At 49.1% G+C, this 24,874-nt stretch overlaps 1 protein-coding gene across 1 annotated transcript; it reads right to left on the minus strand.

Moving 5' to 3' along the window:
• Positions 1-24,102: 24,102 nt before the first annotated feature.
• Positions 24,103-24,671, minus strand: EI90DRAFT_3132424 (uncharacterized protein; the record flags this gene model as incomplete). The annotated part of the gene is made up of 2 exons (XM_039064475.1): positions 24,103-24,509; positions 24,566-24,671. The coding sequence occupies 2 exons, from the start codon at positions 24,669-24,671 to the stop codon at positions 24,103-24,105; spliced, it is 513 nt and encodes a 170-aa protein (XP_038910113.1).
• Between the last annotated feature and the right edge of the window lie 203 nt (positions 24,672-24,874).

Genomic DNA, 24,874 nt, shown 5'->3' on the forward strand with positions numbered 1-24,874 from the left:
TGCACCCAGCTGTTGCACTCCCCATGCACGCCCTGTGCTGGATGCTCAGTGCGGCCGGATGGCCCGGACCTTGGGTCTCAGGCCTCATGTGACTTCCGGATATCTCCGGAAGTTTTCGATGTATTGTGGCCACTGTGGGAAGATGAGAAGTTAACTTCCTTCTCATCTCTGACCCACAGTAGGATTGTGCCCTGGATAGGGCTGGCCAGACTTGAGGCTGTGGGCCATAGGGGAGGGTCATGGGGACCCGGGAGTTGTCCCCTGACAGGGAGTGTTGTGCCACACACTCTAGGCTATCCTGTATTTCAGGTGTAGTGGAGGGAACTGTCAGGGGATGACTCCTGGGTCCCCATGACCCTCCCCTATGGTCCACAGCCCTATGGTGTAACCAGCCCTATCCAGGGCACAACCTACTGTGGGTAAGAAGGTGAGAAGGAAGCTAACTTCTCATCTTCCCACAGTGGCCACAATATCAGGCAAACTTCCGGGGATACCCAGAAGTCACATGAGGGCAGGATCCAGGGCCGGATCATGCGGTGCATGGAGCATGCAGTGTGGGAAGTCCGTGTGGGAAGTGTAGCAGGTCCAGATGCAGGTCCGGGTCCGGGCTAGTCAGGGTGTGTGCCCTGACAGGAACCTGGTGGTGATGTAGGCTCAAGTGAAGACAAAGTCAGAGGTGAACTATGGACAAGAGGACTTGGGGGGTATTCTAGTTGACATTCAAACTGGGGTACATAGGTAGTATACAATCTACAATGCATAAATACAAAAGGGAGAACAGAAGAGGGGCTGGTCAGTCTGGCACCTGAATGGGAGGCAGAGTGGTGAACATGACAAACTAAATGAGGGATGAGAACCAGGGAGACATAGAGTGAGAGAATGAATGAGAGTGGAATGAACAATTAAACAAAGAGGCAAAGTAGGGAGGCAACTGACAACCTGGGTGCCAATATAGTAGCATCAAGTGTCAATATTTTACTTATTGATTCTTCACCTGGGTTCTTGTCTTTGATTCAATTTAACAATCCCCACTCATTTCTGCACTGGACTGACTGGTCCTTCCCATGATTTCTCTCCCTTATTTATACCTTCTAAATACTTTCAGGGACCTTAGTCTGGAATCAACTAGAGCAACCCCCCTCTTGTGTGATGCTTTCATATCACTTTCAACTTAAGGGTAACATGTAATTAACCATTATGCCCCCAATTGTCATTGTTGTACCAAGAATCCTAATCTATGATCAATCACAATGATTCTTGGGAAGACTCATAGTGATTCATGAAGGTCCATGAGGGTCCATGATCCTTTATGAAGCCCCATGAAGGCTCATGACACTTCATGACACTTCATGTAACCACTCAAAACCTGCCTGGAACCACTTAAGTCATGAGCAATCATGACCCCCCATGCAGGTTCATGACATCTCATGAAATTCCATGATGGTTTGTCATGAACCAGCATGACTGTGTATGACACTTCATGCTGCTTCATGAAGTTTGGTGACTATTCATGAAATGTCATGACTTCCATGACAGTTCATGAACTGCCATTACACTTTTTGCAAGTTACTGCCATGGACAGAGTCATCCAGGAGTTCGAAATACTGGGACCTGTCTCACGGCTAGGAGATGTAGGACTGGTCGACCGCTTCGAGCAGGCAATCAACTCCCGGCTCCACGAGAGCATCTACTGGCTTCGCCCTATGCCCACCACCTGGGCTGAGTGGAAGCGTGAAGCCACACTCCTTGACAACCAGTGGCAGCGCTTCCAGAGGACGCAGCTGCGCATGCCCTCACCCGGACCCCCTCCCCTACCAACGCCACCTGTAACTCCTGCAACCTGCCCCAAGGCAGAGACAAGCCTGCACCCCAAGGTCCGCCAGACCCAATGCCTGCACCCTGAAGACCTTCGAGCCCTGATAAAGGAGCTGAAGGGCCAGGTGATGAAAAGGCCAGGAGCAAAGGAAAAGGAGCCAGGGTCAGACTTGAGAGGATGCTCAAAGAGCCAGCCCACAAAGGATGCACACCGGACACCTGCAGAGGGCAGCCTGTGCAGACGCTGTGACGCACATGAGTCACCACCAGCACCAAAGCTCCACCGAGTCATTGCAAAGAAAAGGAGGAAGGATGCGCCCTCAGCCCGTAGAGGCAAGGAAATCACAGAAGCGGCCCCGGAGGTGGCAGTCTCCCCACCCGCTATCTATGTTCTCTCTAAACACTCCTCAACCTCTCTGTGAAGCTGACCACCCTCACCTCCCTCGCATCTGTATTGGTATTGGCTGTTAGAACTGTGCAGATTCGGATGACTCCGGAATGGAATCGGAGACTTAGCATGGAAGGACCTTGGCCTCAGCGACTCAGGCGGAGTGCTGTGCCATTGCTGGTTGTCCTAGGGGTCCCTAATTTCGGATCTAGCAGAGGGAAAGTCTCTTGGGGGCATTTCAGGTCGATTTCGGACTGAGGTTACAAGTTACTAGGTACATTGTATATAAGGAGGGGTCCGGAATCAAAAGGAACAAGGGTAGGACAAAAGGAGACAAAGGGAGATGGAAAGAGGAGCAACACCGAGGGTCAAGTGTTTGACTCAATGGTGTTTCCCAAAGGAGGAATGAAGGGCCAAGGCCCAAGAAGGAAGGAAGGAGGATGGGAGTCGGGAATGGCTAGCTGACTGAATAGAAGGAAGCAGCAGCCCAAATAGGAATGAGGGAGAATAGCGGAATTGAAATGGACAATGCAATAGTTGCAAGGTCCGGAGTAAGTCCGGAAAGTCCGAACTCGGAAGTTAAACTCCGGAATATTGGCAAAGGTAATTAAATGGAATGAGCTAACCAATACAATGGGTATAAGTGGAGGTGGGGTCAAAGTCCGAGGTCGGAGCTAAGACCGGAAGTTCTGGAGACAGAGACGCAAACGGGATTCCGGAGCGGAGGTCCGGAGTCAGGAGCATAGGTGTTGCATACTCATCTGGAAGGTGTCGAGGTTGGGGTCGGACCCGGAATGTTCCAGAGTTGGACCGAAGGTGGTGTTGGAGCCGGAGGTGGGATAACCTCTTGGGAGTCGGCAAGGAGAAGGTGACGGAAGGGAAGTAGGGCTCCGGAAGTCAGGTTCGGAGTTCCGGGAGCCCGGAGCAGAGGTCAGGATTGTATGGATATGACATCGGCACTCCTAGACTCGGGAGCCACTGGGAACTTTGTGAGCCCTGAGTTCGTCCGGAAGTACAACCTCGAGACCACCCCACTCCCTCAGCCCATCCCTGTCCACAACGTCGATGGCACCCCAAATGAGAACGGAGCAATAACTGAGGAACTAGAGGCCCTTCTGATGTTCGGACGCCATACAGAGCGGGCCTGTTGTAGGAGAAATAACGGTCACACTATGGAAACCCATTATGGAAATATGCCAGATAAATCACAAAACCTCATACGACAAGTAGATATGAGAAAACAGAAGGACACGAATTTTTACGAATTATTATGACTATACGCAATAAATTGAAAGAAAGAAAAATAGCAAAAATACTTCAAGCTTACCATCAATGAGACAGAATTCCCAGGGGAATTTATAGCAAATATTAAAACAAGAATTAGGACAATCGACCAAGATTTGACTATAAAAACAATCAGAGAACCTCCATGGAAACTACTTTCCCACGTCCGCACACATAGCCAAGGATGGAAGTACCACGGACAAGGATTCCTCAGGAACTAATGCAAAATTCAAAGTCGTGTTTATAATAGGAAATGTAGATGTTCCCCAAATGGACCCAATGAAAGTAATTACAGGGAAAACTATCCATAAATGACGGAGATATAACTAAAACTCCTGCAAAACAAGGACAACGCTTAAAAAGCAAGCGCAAAGAATAACCAGTAACGGCCAAGACGAGCTTGATAGCCCATTAAAAAGGAAGGGATCTAATCTCAATCCACCCAAATTTTCATAATAAAAGGATCACGCATTAACGAGATATCCAATAACGGGAATAGCAACATCAAAAGTCCAAGCTCAGGGAAAAAACGATGTTTACAAAGGATCCATAATTAAAACATACAACGAAATTTACACGGAAATTATGAAAAATAAGAAACTATCGTTATGCATATTTTCAGCCCAAACGGTCCAGCCGTTGTAAAGTTATACCAATGATGGGAATATAGAAATCTGCATCATGTTTAATGACATGTGAGGGTGGCAATGCGAAGGGAACTGGCCGTCGGAACCGAGATCTGCACTTCGGCAGATCGCGAAGACCAATTTCCATCCAAATAAGGAAGAGCCCGGTCAAAACAAAGCACGGAAAGTGCAAAACAACCTTAGATCATGAGGGAAAAATCTGAAATAAATCACAGAAGCCCATATGAAAGAAATAAAAACCCGCGCATATCATAAATCCTGAACAATTAAACGGAAATGGTGCCTGCATACAAATGACTATGGGAACGATGCATGTGATTACCGAATGTGCGTGCGAACTTTTGCTAACTCAACGAATACCAGGAAATAGGACACAACCTTAGTACCATTGGAAAGGTGGGAATAAATGAAAATTTATGATACCAAGAACGTGAGAAAACATCCAGAAATGAATGAGATATAGGGACATGAAGTTAGAAACCTGAAAACGCGCGGGAAAACAGCTTCAAGAGGTCCAGAGTCCTAAATAAAATACATAAAAATATGATATCTTCAAGGACGACCTACTATAACAACGAACAATACATATGGAGGATTAGGATGTGATAATACAAAGGGGAATCAGGGAATATGAACGAAATTCACGAAAACCACTAAACTACGACGGACCATGGCGGGAAGTTTAGGGAACGATATTCTAATGAGGTGGAGAGCTATAACACATTTGTTTGAGTAATTCTTGACTACTAGCAACTTTTTCTTTCAGTTTTAAACCTGAATAATTCACTCATTTACCATTTCAGTCTCATTTTAACTAAATGTCACTAAATAAAAATGGAATAAATCAGCTGAAGGTCTCAGCACAGCCATACGCATAGTAATGCGAAGTTTGAATCAGAATCATCGAGTCATAGCAAATTTAATGGTATATATAGGGAATTTGAAATAGGTAACTGCGGCAAATGCAGCACAGCCAAGTTCTAATTAACCATTAAAATAGCTTAGGTGAGGGAGGACAATAAGGATTCTAGGTGCAGTCTGACCACAGTAGAACCGCAGTTCAGCACAGCAAAAGCGCAGTAGAACTATAGCGTGAAACTTCATTTTTTATTCAGTTTGAGAAAAATACACTGTAAATAGGTCCTGTAAATAGGAGGTAGAGTGTGAAAAAGGAAGGCGACCCAAGGAGTATAAAAGGGAGACCCTTTCTGCGACTTTTTGCCCCCCCCAGAGAAGTAAGAAAATAGAGTATTATTTTTCTCAAGCATTTCTGGTTGTCACTCCAGTGCGAAAAAGTGATATACAGTTAAGATTGCCACTGTAGTAAAAGGCAGCAATTAAGGAGAGAAATATTAAGTAGATATTTCAACAGGAGAGCTGGTTAACACTCCAGATTTCAAAGTGTAAACACAAAACAGTTATCTTGCTACTGTTAAAACAAGCAATAAAATAAGACAAAAATAAAACAAACCCAAGGGACACTCCAGACACAATCCAAATTCATTAACTGAATAGAATCTTTGAAACTTCACCAAGTAGAAGATTAAATTCAAGTTTAAATCCAAATTAAACAACGCTACACAGAATTACACCTAGACAAATTAATAAATTTCAATAAAGAAACAGCTCCGCAGGGCTCGGTTTATCTGTAAGTCAATTCCCAGGAACTTTAAAACTAACCCATAAAAATAGAATTAGCCAAAACACTCGGATTGGTACTATATTTACAATAAATAACACTAGTACACTTCCCCATCCTAACTAAAGAACCAGGGAACAGCTTGGTGGTGGTCTCGTTTGAACCTCCCAACTGACCTTCCTTTGTTCTCTCCTTCACCGTTTTGCGGTTGCAAACCTCGGGCGACAGTCCCTCATCATAGGGCACTCATGGCTGCTGCACCACAATCCGGAAGTAGACTGGGTACAACAAAGGGTTACCATGTCCCACTGCCCATCCTCCTGCCAAGCACCGCAAGCACGAGGCGATCAAGACCCCATGTTGGAGCCTGGGGATGGAATCTACACCGCAATCATCCCCCCAGAGTGGGGACATGAGCTGAGGGTGACTACTACACCCTCTCAGTGGATGGCCCAGGAGGCCCACAACCCGGAGGAGGAACCCGCATCGTTCGAAACACTGGTCCCAGTGCAGTACCAAGACTTCCGTGACATCTTCTCGAAAGAAGCCTTCGATCAGCTACCCCCCCGGAAGCCCTGGGACCATGCCATCGACCTGGTACCAACTGCTAAACTCCCCAGGGGGAAGACCTTCCCACTCTCTCAGCCAGAGCAGAAGGAGCTGGACGAGTTTCTGTGTGAGAACTTGCAGAACGGACGTATACGACCGTCCAAGTCCCCAATGGGAGCCCTGGTCTTCTTTGTCAAGAAGAAAGATGGGTCACTATGCCTGGTCCAAGACTACCGGAAGCTGAATGAGATCATGGTGAAGAACTTGTACCCGCTCCCCCTCATCTTGGACATCCTCACCCACCTCCATAGTGCCAAGTACTTCTCGGCACTGGACCTGCGCTGGGGGTTTAATAACGTCTGGATCAAGGATGGTGACGAGTGGAAGGCTGCATTTGCGACCAACCGGGGGTTGTTTGAGCCCATGGTGATGTTCTTCGGGTTGTGCAACTCTCCCGCAACCTTCCAAACCATGATGAACGACATCCTCCAGGACTTCATCGACCGAGAGGTTGTCATCTGCTACATGGATGACATCCTCATCTTCACTGCTACCCTGGAGGAGCACCAGAGGGTCGTCCGGGAGGTCTTGGAGACGCTGCGGAAGAGGAAGCTTTTCCTGAAGCCAGAGAAGTGTAAGTTTGAGCGGATGCAGATCGAGTACCTTGGACTCATCATCTCTGAGGGAAGCATTGCGATGGACCCTGTGAAGGTCCGGGGAGTCCTTGACTGGCCAGCTCCAACCAAGGTGAAGGAAGTGCAGTCCTTCCTAGGGTTCGTGAATTTCTACCGCCGGTTCATCAAGGACTTCTCAGAGAAGGCACACCCACTCCACGCGCTGACCCAAAAGACCAAGACCTGGAGTTGGGGCCCAGATGAGGACCGTGCCTTCCATGCCCTTGAAGAGGCCGTCACCACTGCCCCTGTCCTCTCCTTCCCCACCAATTCCGGCTGCTTCAAGCTCGAATGCGACGCCTCCAATTTCGTGACCAGTGCAGTCCTTTCCCAGCTCCAATCGGATGGGGAGTTCCACCCAGTGGCATTCATGTCTAAGAGCTTTACGGACGTAGAACGCAACTACAAGGTGTACAACAAAGAAATGCTTGCAATTGTCCGAGCCCTCGAGGAGTGGCAGCACTTTCTAGAAGGTGCCAGAGAGAAAGTCGAGATCTACATGGACCACCGCAACCTGGGGTACTTCTGCACAGCTCAGAGGCTGAACCGACGCCAAGCACAGTGGTCCCTCTTCCTCTCCCGCTTCTATTTCACCCTCGTCCACCATCCAGGGAAACTTATGGGGAAACCGGACGCACTCTCACAACGGGCTGACCACCCAAAGGGGAGGGACGACAACGAGGGGTTAACCCTCCTCCAGCCAACCTGGTTTGAAGCCCGGTCGACAGAGGTGATCTCAGTAGAAGGTGAAGAGGCAGGCATTCTGGAAAGGATACGTGAGGTGAAAGACCATGATGAGAAGGTAGTGAAAGCCATGTGGGAACTGGGAGAGGGGACACTGAGGTTGGATGAATGGGAGAAGCAAGGAGAGTTGGTCCTGTACCGGGGGAAGGTATACATACCAAAAGACCCACAGCTCCACCATGACCTGGTACAGCTACACCACGACGCATGGGCGACGGGACACCCAGGGCGGTGGAAAACCCTGGAACTCATCTCCCGTGACTACTGGTGGCCCCGGATGGCAGAGTATGTTGGGTGGTATGTACATGGGTGTGACACCTGCAACCGGGTCAAATCCTTCCCTTCCCGAACGGTTGGAAAGCTCATCCCCAACAAAGTCCCCACCCACCGCTGGCAAGTAATCTCAGTGGACATGGTAGGAGAGCTTCCAGAGTCGAAGGGCTATAACGCCATCCTGGTTGTAGTGGACCGCTTATCCAAACGCATCCATGCGATCCCCACAGTGACAACAATGGACTCAGTGGGCGTCGCACGGCTCTTCCTGGAACATGTCTGGAAACACCACGGACTCCCAGAAGAAATCCTCAGCGACAGAGGGAGTGCCTTTGTCTCCCACTTCTCAAGAGAACTCACAGATCTCCTCGGAGTCAAACTCACCCCCTTGACGCCCTACCACCCCCAGACGGATGGACAGACTGAACGGGTCAACCAGGAGATCGAGGCCTACCTCCGGGTATTCGTCAACCACTGTCAGGACGACTGGGTGGATTGGCTCCCACTAGCAGAGTTCACCTACAACAACTGCATCCACTCATCCACCCACCGGACCCCCTTCGAACTCGACACTGGGAAACACCCCAGAATGGGGTCAGAACCCACCTGTACATTTGAAGTGGAGGCTGCTGATGCCTTTTCATCGAGGATGATGAAGATGCAGGAGGAGGCAAAGGCAGCGCTGGAGCATGCAGCGGACGAGATGGCCCGCTACTACAACCGAGGCTGCGAGACAGCTCCCAAGTACCAGGAGGGTGACCAGGTCTGGCTCAGTGCCCAGAACTATACAACTGACTGCCCCACCAAGAAACTAGACCACAAGTGGCTAGGCCCCTTCAGGATAGTTAAAGTTGTCTCCCCTGCTGCAGTCAAACTCCAACTCCCTGCGTGACAAAAGGGAATCCACCCAGTCGTATCTGTAACGAACGTCAGGCCATACCACCCAGATGAAATCGTAGGATGACCTGTCGACCCCCACCCAGGCCCGGAACTCATAGACAGGGAAGAGGAGTACGAAGTCAAGAAGGTATTAAACTCCAAATGGCTACACCGGAAACTCTGGTATCTGGTAAAGTTCACAGGCTGGCCAAATTCAGAAAACCGATGGCTCCCCCATGACCACCTAGTCCATGCCCCCGACCAGATTGAAGAGTTCCACCGAATGCACCCCCATGCCCCAGGGAGAGAGAGAGAGAACCGCCTAGCCACTTCGAGGCGAAGTGGCTTAAGGAGGGGGTGATGTCAGGGCACACCCGCCTGACCCCACTCCACCCGGTCCGACCCCACCCGATCCCACTACCCTCACCTGGTGTCCCCATCCTCCCTCCTCCCTTCTCTCTTCCCTCCTCTCTCCTTCCTCCTTCCCCTTCTTCTTTCTTCTTTCCTTTTCTACTACATGGACGACTTCCTTGCTCGATGTACCATTAACCAGGCTGCACAACACACCCGGACCCGGACACACTGGGTGACGCCCTACACACCGGACGCTCCTGAGATCTCTTACAGAGATACCTGGGCGGATACGGCTGTGCATGTAGATGACATGGCGCTCCCCACATGACCTTCGACTGCATGTACATAAACACAGCCTAAGTGGGAACTGAGAAGTAACCTTCTTCTCACACTTCCCACTTTAGGCAAGTAGCTTACATTCCCCTGCTAATAATAATAACACACTTCCCACTTTAGCCTAAGTGGCCAGGGATGCCCTTTTGTGCCGGGCCCGTTAGTACACGTGCCCGTGCTACACCCTACCAGGTCCTCAGTGCCGGGTGACACACCTGGGCACCCTCAACCCTGGGTCGTTCCCTGACACACTCCCATCCTCCTTCCATCCTCCTTGGGCCTTGGCCCTTCACTCCTCCTTTGGGAAACACCATTGAGTCAAACCCTTGACCCTCGGTGTTGTTCCTCCTTCCAGCTCCTTTTGTCTGCTTTCGGAGTACCCTTGCTCCTTTTGATTCCGGACCCCTCCTTATATACAATGTACATAGTAACTTGTAACCTCAGTCCGAAATCAACTTGATTCCCCCCTAAGAGACTTTCCCTCTGCTAGATCCGAAATTAGGGACCCCCAGGACAACCAGCAATGGCACAGCGCTCCACCTGAGTTGCTGAGGCTGAGGTCCTGCCACACTAAGTCTCTGATTCCATTCTGGAGTCATCCGAATCTGCCCAATCTAACAGGAAAGGTATGTCCCCATCTTAGGGTCAGCTATATACATGTAGAGTCCGGCAATAAGGAAACCAAACAGATCGCCGATAGAATCACATGATCATAGAATGTTCCAGAACAATGCCGGATATGATCCGGGCCACTGGGGCTTAGGTAAGCGGAGTAGATGGGAATTGCTGGCATACTTCCCATGTGCATATGCGCAGCCGGCATAGGGTCCAGGGTTGTTGCTGATCCCTGACAGTATGTTGCCTGTATGCAGTGCATAATTCCTCATTGCACTCGAAAGCCGGCTTTTGTAACTGTCATAATAACCTTGTCGGAATGTTGAATAAGTGGAATCAACTTGTCATATCCATCCATGGCCATCACCCTCCACTACCTCCGGTCCTTCTGGATTTCCTCCACTCCTTCATCACTAACCTTGGAGCCTCCAGATTCCGCAATCACCTCCGACTCCCCCGATGGTCATCACCCCCTCAATCCAATATATTACCTATGCCTCCCTAAGTATGGAGCCCTGAAGGCCTCCAGACAGCTCTGACGTCTGCTAGTGCACTCCCACCTCTGCTGGGCAATAGCTTACCTTTTCTCAGGGCACACACCCTGACTAGCCCGGACCCGGACCTGCATGTGTGCTCTGCCCCACACGCTCCAGGCCCGGTTCCTATTCCTCATGTGACTTCCGGGTATCCCCGGAAGTTTTGCTGATATTGTGGTCACTGTGGGAAGATGAGAAGTTAGCTTCCTTCTCATCTCCTTACCCACAGTAGTTGTGCCCTGGATAGGGCTGGTTACACCAGAGGCTGTGGACCATAGGGGAGGGTCATGGGGACCTGGGAGTCATCCCCTGACACCTTTGGGCCGATCCCTCCTTTCCATTTCTGGGTTATAGCCCGTCACTCTGCTAAACCCGCAACCTGACTTGTCGGTAATATTGTCAGGGATGGTGCAGGAGAGGTAGGGGCAGTGGTGTAAAACCTGGCACTGGCGGCTCGGGCCATAGTGGGGTAGTGGGGCGGTATAGTGGACAGCCCTCCCTTGGACTCACGTCCCTCCATGGCTTCTTAGGCTGAAGCAGAAAGTGTATTGTTATTAGGATGAAGGGCTAAACTAAGTTAGGGTACTTGCCTGAAGCAGAAAGTGAGAAGAAGGTTACTTCTTCGGTTCTGCTTCGGCTCGGTTTATATACAGGTGGGAATCAGTCATGTGAGGGTGCCATGTCACTCCTGGATGGAGCTGGGATATCGCGGGTGGCTCTGTGGGTGATCCTGAGTGTCAGAGAGAAGAGAAATACAAGTAGAGGTGTGCGGCATGTCCGGTGGCATGGTACCCCTGCAGGGTACCTGGCATCGGACATGTCCGGGCTACAGGTATGAAGGAGAAGGTTGTCCATGTGGAGAAAGAAGGGAAGAAAGAAAGAGGGAAAGGAAAGGGAGATGGAAAGCAAGGAAGACAGACAGGAGAGGGAGAAGGAGGCGGTGCAGGGCAGCGTGCCCTGACAAATATTCAGTTGGCTAACATGTAACTCTGTTAGCTCCGCTCTGCTCAGTCCTGTCGTTCACGGGCCTGGCCCCCATGTAACTATATATACATAACTTGCAGATAGGTTACACCCTAGTGATAAAATCAACTAGAGTTATCCCCCTTTTAAGTTCTCATTGCCAGTTAGTAAATTAGGGCATGGATGTGTAGCTAGGCACATGTCAGGGACGGTACAGGAGAGGCAGGGGTAGCGGCATAGCCCCTGGCACTAGTGGCCTGGGCAGCGGTGGAGTAATGGGAATGTATGGTGAGAGGCCCTCACTCGGGCTTGCATCCCTGTCTGGCTCCTTAGGCTGAAGCAGTAGTGATTTATTTACAGTGTATTTTCCTCAAAGTGAATAAAAATGAATTTTTCATGCTATAGTTCTACTGTGCTCAGTTGTGCTGAACTGTGGCTCTACTGTGGTCAGACTGCGCCTAGAATCCTTATTGTCCTTCCTCGCCTAAGCTATTTTAATGGTTCAATTAGAACTTGACTGCACTGCATTTGTCGCAGTTTTCTATTTCAAATTCCTCTTATTTACCATTAAGTTCGCTATGACTCGGTCATTCTGAATTCAAACTTCACATTACTGCGTGTATGGCTGTGCTGAGACCTTCAGCTGATTTATTCTATTTTTATCCGGTGACATTTAGTTGAAATGAAACTTGAAATGATAAATAAGTGAATTATTCAGGTTTAGAACCAAAAGAAAAAGTTGCTAGTAATCAAGAATTGATCAAATGAATGTGTTATAGCTCTCTGCTTCATTAGTATATCGTTCCCTAAAATTCCCACCATGGTCCATCATAGTTTAGTGGATTTTGTGGATTTTGTCCATCTCCCCTGATTCCCATTTGTATTATTGCATCATAGTCCTTCGTATGTATTGTTTGTTGTTATAATACGTCGTCCTCAAGATATCAAATTTTTATGTATTTTATTTGGGGCTCGGGACCTCTGGAAGCTGTCTTCCCATGCGTATTCAGGTTACTAGCTTCATGTCCTTGTATCTCATTCATTTCTGAATGGTTTTTCACGTTCTCGGCATCATAAATTTTCATTTATTCCCACCTTTCCAATGGTACTAAAGTTGTACTCTATTTCTCGGTATTCGTCGAGTTAGCAAAGGTTCACGTGCACATTCAGTAATCACGTGTGTTGTTCCTGTACTCGTTTGTATGTGGGCACCGTTTCTGTTTGATTGTTCGGAGTTTATTGTATGTGCAGGTGTTTGTATCCTCAATATGGGCTTCCATGATTTATTTCAGATTTTTCCCTCATGATCTAAGGTGGTTTTGTACTTTCCATGCTTTGTTTTGACCAGGGTCTTCCTTATTTGGACAGAAATTGGTCTTCACGATCTGCTGAAGTGCGGATCTTGGTTCCAACGGCCGGTTCCCTTCGCATCGCCACCCTGACGTGTCTTTAAGCATGATGCAGATTTCTATATTCCCGTCGTTGGTGTAACTTCACAACGGCTAAACCGTCTGGGCTGAAACTTTGCATAACATTAGTTTCCAATTTATGATATTTTCCATGTAAATTTTGTTATGTGTTTTAAATATGGATCTTGTGTGAACGTCGTCTTTTCCCTGAGCTGTGACTTTGATGTTGCTCATCCCGTTAATGAATATCTCATTGATGCATGAACCCTTTATTATGAAAATTAGGGTGGATTAAGAATAGATCCCTTCCTTTCTAGTGGGCCATCAAGCTCGTCTCGGTCGTTACAGCTTGTTCTTCACGCTTTCCTTTTGAATGTTGTCCTCATTTTCCGAGAGTTTTGGTCATATCTCTGTCGTCTATGAGTATTTTTCCCTGAAATTACTTTCATTGGGTCCGTTTGGGAGACATCTACATTCCCTATTATAAACACGACTTTGAATTTTGCATTGGTTCCTAAGGAATCCTTGTTCTGTGGTACTTCCAGCCTCGACTACAAGTGCAGGCATGGGAAAGTAGTTTCCATGGAGGTTCTCTGGTTGGTTTTATAGTCAAATCTTGATCGATTGCCCTAGTTCCCTGTTCAATATTAGCTATAAATTCCCCTGAGCATTCCGTCTTGTTGTTGCTAAGCTTGAAGTATTTTTATTAATTTTGTTTCTTCCAATTTATCATATGTAGTCGTAATAATTCGTAAAAATTCGTAGAAATTCAGGTTCTTCTATTTTCTGATATCTACTTGACGTATGGGGTTTTTCGTGGTTTATCTGACATATTACACTGTAGGGAATGGATGTGTGGTGATGCGTGCTGTGCACGCTTTCTTTCTTTCATTGTTTATTACTCTTTATTTCTCGATGTAAACAATGTATATAAATTGCGGGGAAGGGTGAAACAGGTTTTCACTCTTCTCCTCCCCTGTCGAAATTACAGCTCTATACTGCCTAATTCCTGACAGCTTGAGGATAGCAGGAGTCAACACCAAGGTCGGAACCTCAACCGACCTTACATACACCCAGGCCTCCTTGACCCCAGATGAGTCCCTGACAGCAGAAGAAGGCTTTAACCTCATTTCCCCCACCTCCCCCACCTCCCCTGCCTCCCCCACTATGGTGTCAGAAGAACAGTACAATGACTTACTGGCCTGGTTTCAGGAGCTGCAGGCCATCGTGGAAAGCCAAGCCTGCAACCACCCCCCACCCCCATCTGTGCCTGCACCTGTGCCTGTGCCTGCACCCGCTCCTGCACCCAGACCCAGACCCAAACCACCCAAGGTTGCCCCCCTGACGCCCTTCTCAGGAGCCAGCGAGGATCTCGACCGTTTCAAAGCTGAATGTGGAATTTACTTCCATGTCCGCACATCTGAGTTCCCCACTGCCCTCTCCCAGATCCTCTTTGTGTTGTCTTACATGAAGGGAGGACCTGCAGGGGCATGGGCAACGCAATGCATGATCTCACTGCTGACGGCAGGCTCCCCTGCGCTCACCATGGATGAGTTCAACATGGAACTTGACAACATGTTCCATGACCCGAACCGGGAGGCCACCACCTGGCAGAAGCTGGTGACGATCCAACAGGGGAGTGACTCCGTGGACAAATGTCAGGGCACACCACACTGCACTGTGCCACCACCATCTCCATCTCCATCTCCATCTCCTCTCTTGCACCCTTTCTTTCTTTCTCTCTTTCTTCCCTTCTTCTCTATCTTTATATGGATGGCCTCTCTTTTTCTCCTACACCTGTAGCACAGACATGTCTGATGCTGAGCACCCCACATGGGCACCCCGATGCCAGTGTAGGAGAAATAATGGTCACACTATGGAAACCCATTATAGAAATATGCCAGATAAATCACAAAACCCCATATGACAAGTAGATATGAGAAAATAGAAGAACCTGAATTTTAATGAGTTTTTACGAAATATTACGACTACATACAATAAATTGGAAGAAAGAAAATTAGCAAAAATACTTCAATCTTAGCATCAACAAGACGGAATTCTCAGGGGAATTTATAGCAAATATTAAACAAAGAATTAGGACAGTTGACCAAGATTTGACTATAAAAACAACCAGAGAACCTCCACGGAAACTACTTTCCCACACCTGCACACATTGTCAGAGACCAGGTCGAGACGAGGGAGTGTCTCTGTGGCGGAGGGCTTCGGCCTCAGCGACTTATGCCAGGAGTGCTGTGCCAAGTAACACGTCTGTGCCCTAACTTACTAAACTGGCAACCAGAACTGAAGGGGGGTAAACTCTAGTCGATTTTATTACTGAGGTGTAACCTATGTACAAGTTGAGTATATATATAGTTACAACGAGGGTGGGCCCGCAAATGGCGGAGCTGAGCTAAAGGGGTTAGACATTAGCGGATTGAATATTACTGACGAGTCAGGTTACGGGGTTAACGGAATGGTAGGCGATAACCCAGAAATGGAAAGGAGGGATAGGCCCAAAGGAGGGCTTGCAGGGCAAGCGAGTGTATTGCCCAGTGGAGGTGGGAGTGCGCTAGTGGACGTCAGAGCTGTCTGGAAGCCTTCAGGGCTCCATACTTAGGGAGGCATAGGTAATAAATTGAAAAGAGGGGGTGGTGACCATCGAGGGGTACCGAGGTGATTGCAGAATATGGGAGCTCCGAGGTTAGTGAAGATGGAGTGGAGGTAGACCGGAGGGATTGGAGGGAGTGGAAGTCGATGGCCAGGGATGGATATGACACACGTAGCTGAGGATGGAAGTACCACGGAACAAGGATTCCTTAGGAACTAATGCAAAATTCAAAGTCGTGTTTATAATAGGAAATGTAGATGTCTCCCAGACGGACTCAATGAAAGTAATTACAGGGAAAACTACCCATGAACGACGGAGATATGACTAAAACTCCCGGAAAATGAGGACAACATTTAAAAGGCAAGCATGAAGAACAAGCAGTAACGACCGAGACGAGCTCGATAGCCCATTAGAAAGGAAGGGATCTAATCTCAACCCACCCAAATTTTCATAATAAAAGGATCACGCATCAATGAGATATCCAGTAAAGGGAAAAGATGACGTTTACATAGGATCCATAATTAAAACATACAACGAAATTTACACGGAAATTATGATAAATAGGAAACTATAGATATGCCAATTTTCAGCCCAAACAGTCCAGCCGTTGTGAAGTTATACCAAAGACGGGAATATAGAAATCCGCATCATGTTTAAAGACACGTGAGGGTGGCAATGCGAAGGGAACTGGCCATCCACACTTCGGCAGATCGCGAAGACCAATTTCCGTCCAAATAAGGAAGACCCCAGTCAAAACAAAGCATGGAAAGTACAAAACAACCTTAGATCATGAGGGAAAAACCTGAAATAAATCACGGAAGCCCATATGAAGGATACAAACACCCAAGCATATCATAAATCCCGAACAATTAAACAGAAAGAGCGCCCACATACGAACGACTATGGGAACGACGCATGTGATTACTGAATGTGTGTGCAAACTTTTGCTAACTCGACGAATACCAAGAAACAGAACACAACTTTAGTACCATTGGAAAGGTGGGAATAAATGGAAATTTATGATACCAAGAACGTGAAAAACCATTCAGAAATGAATGAGATACAAGGACATGAAGTTAGAAACCTGAAAATGCGTGGGAAGACAGCTTCTAGAGGTCCAGAGCCCCAAATAAAATACATAAAAATATGATATCTTCGAGGACGACCTACTATAACAACGAACAACAAAGGGGAATCAGAGGAGATGGATGAAATCCACGAAAACCACTACACTATGACAGACCATGGCAGGAATTTTAGGGAACAATATACCAATGAAGCAGAGAGCTATAATACATTCGTTTGAGCAATTTTTGACTACTAGCAACTTTTTCTTTCGGTTCTAAACCTGAATAATTCACTCATTTATCATTTCAAGTCTCATTTCAACTAAATGTTACTGGATAAAAATAGAATAAATCAGCTGAAGGTCTCAGCGCAGCCATACGCATATTAATGCGAAGTTTGAATTCAGAATGACCGAGTCATAGCGAACTTAATGGTAAATATGAGGAATTTGAAATAGAAAACTGCGACAAATGCAGCACAGTCAAGTTCTAATTAACCATTAAAATAGCTTAGGTGAGGAAGGACAATAAGGATTCTAGGTGCAGTCTGACCACAGTAGAGCCACAGTTCAGCACAGCTGAGCGCAGTAGAACTATAGCATGAAAATTTCATTTTTTATTCAGTTTGAGGACAATACCCTGTAAATAAATCCTGTAAATACGAGGTAGAGCATGAAAAAGGAAGGTGACCCAAGGAGTATAAAAGGGAGACCCTCTCTGCGACCTTTTGCCCCCCCCCCCCTCAGAGAAGTAAGAAAATAGAGTATTATTTTTCTCAAGCATTTCTGGTTGTCACTCCAGCACGAAAAAGTGATATACAGTTAAGATTGCCACTGTAGTAAAAGGCAGCAATTAAGGAGAGAAATATTAAGTAGATATTTCAACAGGAGAGCTGGTTAACACTCCAGATTTCAAAGTGTAAACACAAAACAGTTATTTTGCTACTGTTAAAACAAGCAATAAAATAAGACAAAAATAAAACAAACTCAAGGGACACTCCAGACACAATCTAAATCATTAACTGAGTAGAATCTTTGAAACTTCACCAAGTAGAAGATTTAATTCAAGTTAAAATTCAAATTAAACAACTCTACACAGAATTACACCCAGACAAATTAAGAAATTACAATAGAGGAACAGCTCTGCAGGGCTCGGTTTATCTATAAGTCAATTCCCAGAAACTTTTAGGCTAACCCATAAAATAGAATTAGCCAAAACACTTGGATTGGTACTATAATTACAACAAATATTACTACTACACTTCCCCATCCTAACTAAAGAACCAGGGAACAGCTTGGTGGTGGTCTTGTTTGAACCTCCCAACTGACCTTCCTTTGTTCTCTCCTTCACTGGATGTGCCGCACATTCCTACTTGTATTTCCCTTCTCTGACACTCAGGATCGACCATGGAGCCACCCGCAATAACCTGGCTCCACCCAGGGCTGATGTGGCACCTCCATGTGACCTATTCTCACATGTATATATACTAAGCCGAAGCAGGACTGAAGAAGCAACCTTCTTCTCATTTCCTGCTTCAGGCAAGTACCTTAGTTTAGTCTAGCTTTTCATTCTAATAACAATACATTTCCTGCTTCAGCCTAAGAAGCCATACAGGGACGTAAGCCTAAGTGAGGGCTGCTGTTAGAGATGGGCAGAAACGGACGACTCCGGAGTGGAATCGGAGACTTAGCGTGGAGGGACCTTGGCCTCAGCGACTCAAGCGGAGCGCTGTGCCATTGCTGTTTGTCCATTTGGTCCTTAATTTCACAGTAGGTGAGCAGGAAGTCTCTTGGGGGCATTTCAGGTCGATTTCGGACTGAAACCAGACGAGTATGTACAAGCGCCGATATATATAAGGAAGGGGCAAAAGCACAAGGAGAAACAAAGGGTGACCGAATTGGAACGAAGACGTCCGAACGGGAACAAAGGGTTAGAGGGAGCGGAGCGGTACCGAAGGTCATAGGGCAAGACCTGTGATACATCCAAAAGGAGGTAGAGTGGGCGAGGCCCAGAGGGGCAGGAGGATGAGGGGAAGTGGGGGTGATGACTAACTGGCTAGAATAGAAGGAAGCAGTAGTCCAAATAGGGATGAGGGGGAATTGCGAGAAATACATTACAAACGGCGAGAGTGCCGGAGGCGGTCCGCGAAGCTCGGGGGTTGCGGAGCTTACGGAGGTTACGGAGGCGGGGTTGGAAGTCCGAGGAATATTGGCAATGGTGTTTACGTAGTATGAGGTCACCAATGCAATGGACTAAGACTGAGGTGGAGTCAAAGTCCGAGGTATGGACTATGACGGAGGCTCGGAGTAAGGTACGAACGGTGTCCGAGTGTGAAGTACGGAACAGCGGTGGATGGTCGTAACTTGGCGGAAGGGTGGCGGAGGAGTGACGGAGGAAGGAGAGAGGGGACAGGTAAGGAAGAGTAGTCAGGTCCGAAGGTGGATATCGGAACGGACGGAGAAAGCGTAGGGGATGACGGGAGGGTGGAGGTGTGGTGAGGGGGGAGCGGAGTTGTAGGAAGGGTGGCGAGTAGGGCGATGTTCGGTCCGAGATGAGTATCGGAACGGACGGAGAAGGGGTCGGAGAGGTAAGAGGAGGGGTGTGTTGCCAAGACCGAAGGTGAGTATCGGAGAGGCAGCGGTAGGTTATGACTCCGGAGGTGAAGAGGGTGGAGGTCCGGAAGTCGGGTCGGGGTCGGGTATGCACGGATATGACAGCTGCCCACTATACAGTCTCACTGCCCTGCCATCATCCAGGCCGCTAGCACCGAGCGTTATGCCACTACCTCTACCTCCCTCGAGCCATCCCTGACAACAAAGTGATCCAGGAGTTCGAGATACTGGGGCCAGCCTCAAGGCTGGGTGACATAGGGCTGGTTGACCAATTCGAACAAGCGATCAACGCCCGGGTCCATGAGAGCATCTACAGGCTCCGCCCCATGCCCACTACCTGGACCAAATGGAAGTGTCCAGCCATGCTCCTTGACAACCAATGGTGGCGCTTCCAAGCCACACAGCCATGAGCACCCCTACCCAGCCGACCACGACCCCTCTCCACACACGACCCACACCTACTCCCCCACGACCCACACCTGTGCCTGCACCCCCAGCTCCCGCAGCCCGCCCCATGTCTGGGACAGGCCCACAACCGATGGACCTCGACTGACCAGAGGAGGAAGGGGTTGTGCTACAACTGTAACGCCCCAGGCCATATTGCATGAGAATGCCTGCATGTCAGGGCACACCCGCCTGACCCGGCTCCACCTGGCCCAACCTGACCCGGTACCCCGCCGGTCCACCCTTCCTTACCTCCTCCCCCCTTCCCTTCTTCCCCCCTCATCCTCCCCTCCTCAGTTTCTCCTTATCTTACTTCTTCTTTATTCTCCCTTTATTCTACATGGACGACTTTCTCTGTATCAATGTACAATTGACCCATCTGCAGCACGCCCACCATGTACCTGGCCCAGGCACCTCGGGTGACTTCCCACTGTGCCCAGCACGCGCGCCTGCACCGGATGCCCTCGGGATCTCCCGCAGAGACACCCGGGTGGTTATGGCTGTGTGCGAGGGTGACGTGGCACCCGTCATGTGATCCAAGCCGCATGTATATAAACGAACCTGAAGTGGGAACCGAAGAAGTAGCCTTCTTCTCAACTTTCCACTTCAGGTAAGTAGTACAATATCTCTCCTTTAATGATAATAACAACTTTCCACTTCAGTCTAAGTGGCCAGGGACCACTGTCCCGCATCGGGCCTGTCAGTACGCACGCCTGATCTGCCCCCCGCCAGGCTCTCGGTCCCGGATGCTACACCCGGACCCCCTCGACCCCGGACGAGTCCCTGACACTGCACCCCAAGGTCCACTGGGTCCGATGCCTACACCCAGAAGACCTGTGAGCACTGATGGAGGGACTGAAGAAGCAGCTGGGTGAGGGATCTGAAGCAGAAGAGGGAGAGGTGGGGCTGGACCCCCAAGAGGATTTTCAGGAGGGTGACCAGTGAGGGATGCGTCCCAGCCACCAGAAGATAACCTGTGTAAATACCACAACATGTGCAAGTTAGCACCATTGCAGAAATTCCATCGACTTATCGCAAAGAAAAGGAGGAAAAGTGCATCCCCTGACCATAAGAATGAGAGACACCCAGAGCTGACACCTGAAGTGGCAGTCCCCACCCGCCATCTATGTCCTCTCCAGACAATCCCCCAGGTCACTCAACCTCACAGTGAAGCTGACTGCTGTCATATCCATACAATCCCGACCTCTGCTCCGGGCTCCCGGAACTCCGAAACCGACTCCGGAGCCCTACTTCCCTTCTGTCACTTTCTCCTTGCCGACTCCCAAGAGGTTATCCCACCTCCGGCTCTGACACCACCTTCGGTCCGACTCCGGAACATTCCGGGTCTGACCTCAACCTCGACACCTTCCAGACAAGCATGCAACACCTATGCTCCCGACTCCGGACCTCCACTCCGGAATCCCATTCGCATCTCCGTCTCCGGAACCTCCGGTCTTAGCTCCAACCTCGGACTTTGACCCCACCTCCGCTTATACCCATTGTATTGGTTAGCTCATTCCATTTAATTATGTTTGCCAATATTCCGGAGTTTAACTTCCGAGTTCGGACTTTCCGGACTTACCTCGGACCTTGCAACTATTGTATTGTCCTATTCAATTCCACCATTCTCCCTCATTCCTATTTGGGCTGCTGCTTCTTTCTATTCAGTCAGCTGGCCATTCCCCACTCCCATCCTCCTTCCTTCCTCCTTGGGCCTTGGCCCTTCACTCCTCCTTTGGGAAACACCATTGAGTCAAACCCTTGACCCTTGGTGTTGTTCCTCCTTCCAGCTCCCTTTGTCTCCTTTCATCCTACCCTTGTCCCTTTTGATTCCGGACCCCTCCTTATATACAATGTACATAGTAACTTGTAACCTCAGTCCGAAATCGACCTGAAATGCCCCCAAGAGACTTTCCCTCTGCTAGATCTGAAATTAGGGACCCCCAGGACAACCAGCAATGGCACAGTGCTCCGCCTGAGTTGCTGAGGCCGAGGTCCTTCCACGCTAAGTCTCCGATTCCACTCCGGAGTCGTCCGAATCCCCCTGTTCTAACAACTGCCCTAACCTCCCTCACCTCTGTGTCAGTGTCAGCCCTCCTGGACTCAGGGGCTACCGGGAATTTCGTGAGCCCTGAGTTCATCCGGAAGCACAGACTCGAGACCACCCCGCTCCCACAGCCCATACCCGTCCACAATGTTGATGGAACCCTGAACAAAAATGGGGGCATAACTGAAGAACTGGAGGCCCTCCTGACGTTTGGGCAACACACAGAACAGGCCGCTTTGCAGTTGCGAATTTGGGACATCAGTCCCTCATCATAGGGCACTCATGGTTGCTGCATCACAACCCGGAAGTAGACTGGGCATGACAGAAAGTTGTCATGTCTTGCTGCCCATCCTCCTGCAGGCATCCATGAGTGCAGGATGACCAAGATTTCGCAGTAGAGCCTGGGGACAGGATCTACACTGCGATCATTCCCTCAGGGTGGGGGCATGACTTGAGGGCAACTATGACACCCTCTCAGCAGATGGCCCAGGAGGCCCATGACCCAGGGACAGAGCCTGTGCCGTTTGAGACACTGGTGCCAGGGCACTACCAAGACTTCTGGGACGTGTTTTCAAAGGAGGCCTTTGACCAGCTGCCCCCCCGGTACTGGATGCGAAACTACCCAGAGGGAAAACCTTCCCCCTCTCACAACCCAAACAGAAGGAGCTGGACAAGTTCTTACAGGAGAACCTACAGAACTTCTCAGCCTTGGACCTGCACTGGGGGTTCAACAATGTCTGGATCAAGGATGGGGATGAATGGAAGGTGGCGTTTGCAACTGACCAGGTGCTGTTCGAGCCCATGGTGATGTTCTTTGGCCTGTGCAACTCCCCTGCAACCTTCCAAACTATGATGAACGACATCCTCTGGGACTTCATCGACCGGGAGGTCATCATCTGTTATATGGACGACATCCTCATCTTCACTGCAACCCTGGAAGAACACCAGAGGGTCGTCTGAGAGGTCCTAGAGACACTGTGGAAGAGAAAGCTCTTCCTGAAACCTGAGAAGTGTAAATTCGAATGGACAGATCGAGTACTTAGGTTCTGAGGGTAGTGTGGCGATGGTCCCCATGAAGGTTCGTGGAGTCCTTGACTGGCCGGTTCCAACAAAGGTGAAGGAGGTGCAGTCCTTCCTAGGGTTCGTGAACTTCTATTGCTGGTTCATCAAGGACTTCTCAGAGAAGGCATGCCTGCTCCACAAGCTGACCCAGAAGACCCAACCCTGGAGCTGGGGCCCAGACGAGGATGGTGCCTTCCAGGCCCTTAAAGAAGCCATCACTACTGCCCCCATCCTCTCCTTCCCCTCAGACTCTGGCTGCTTCAGGCTCGAATGCAATGCCTCCAACTTCATGACTGGTGCAGTCCTCTCCCAGCTCCAGTCGGATGGGGAGTTCCACCCAGTAGCATTCATGTCCAAGAGCTTTACAGACGTAGAACACAACTATGAGGTGTACAACAAGGAGATGCTCGTGATCATCCAAGCCCTCAAAGAGTGGCGGCACTTCCTGGAAGGTGCCAGGGAGAAGGTTGAGATGGAGTTCCACCTGGCAGTGTTCATGTCCAAGAGCTTTACAGACATAGAATGCAACTATGAGGTGTACAAGGAGATGCTTGCTGTTAGAACTGGGTGAGGGTGGATGATTCTGGAGGGGAACCAGGGACTTAGCAAGGAGGGACCTTGGCCTCAGTGACTCATGCGGAGCGCTGTGCCATTGCTGTTTGTCCATTTGGTCCTTAATTTCAGAGGCATTGAGCAGGAAGTCTCTAGGGGGCATTTCAGGTCGATTTTAGACTAAGGGCCTAAAATGAGTATGTACAAGCGCCAATATATAATGGAGAGGGCAAAAGCATGAGGAAACAAAGAGGGTCTGAATCAGAACAAAGGCATCTGAACAGGACAAAGGGAAGATGAAAGCGGAGCGGCACCGAAGGTCATAGGTTTAGAACCTGTGGTACATCCGAAAGGAGATAGGGAGGGCAAAGCCCAGAGGGGCAGGAAGATGAGGTGAAGTGGGGATGATGACTAACTGGCTAGAATGGGAAGAAGCAGCAGTCCAAATAAGGATGAGGGGAAAGCGCGAAAGATACATTACAAACAGTGAAAGTGCCAGGTATGATCTGTGGAGCTTGGAGCTTACAGAGGTTACGGAGGCAGGGTTGAAAGTCCAAGGAATTTTGGCAATGGTGTTTATATAGTATGAGGTCACCAATGCAATGGACTTAAGCTGAGGTGGAGTCAAAGTCTGAGGTCGTATGATGGAATCTCGGAGCGAAGGTACGAGCGGTGTCCGAGTACGGGGTACGGGACAGTGGTGGAAGAGGGTCAGAGGGAGGAGAGAGAAGAGAGGAGCGGGGAGAGGAGTGGAGGAGAGGAAAGGTGTCAGGTCTGAAGGTGAGTATCGGAGCAGATGGAAGTAGGGTAGGAGAGTGATGGAAGGGTGGAGGTGTCATGAGGAATAAGAGGAGGAGTAAGAGGAGGAGGGTGGCGAGAGGAGTGATGTTCGGTCCAAGGTGAGTATTGGAGCAGACGGAGATAGGGTAGGACTCCGGAGGTGGTGAAGTTGGGGGTCCGGGAGTCGGATCGGGATCGGGTATGTATGGATATGACACTCGCGATCGTCCAAGCCCTCAAAGAGTGGCAGCACTTCCTAGAAGGTGCCAGGGAGAAGGTTGAGATCTACACCGATCACCGCATCCTGAGCTATTTCCGGATGGCCCAGAGGCTGAATCGACGCCAAGCCTGATGGACCCTCTTCCTCTCCCACTTCCATTTCACCCTCGTCCACCATCCTGGACAGCTCATGGGGAAGCCGGACGCACTCTCCCATCGTGTGGACCACCCAAAAGGGAGGGATGACAATGAAGGGCTGACTCTCCTCCAACCTGCCTGGTTTGAAGCTCATGCAACAGAGGCAGTCTTGGTGGAGGGTGAAGAGGTGGGTATCCTGGGGAGAATACGTGAAGCGAAAGACCATGACGAGAGGGTGGTAAA

The sequence above is a fragment of the Cantharellus anzutake genome (assembly GCF_015039405.1).
Source record: "Cantharellus anzutake strain C23 chromosome Unknown EI90scaffold_88, whole genome shotgun sequence".
Lineage (NCBI taxonomy): Eukaryota > Fungi > Basidiomycota > Agaricomycetes > Cantharellales > Hydnaceae > Cantharellus > Cantharellus anzutake.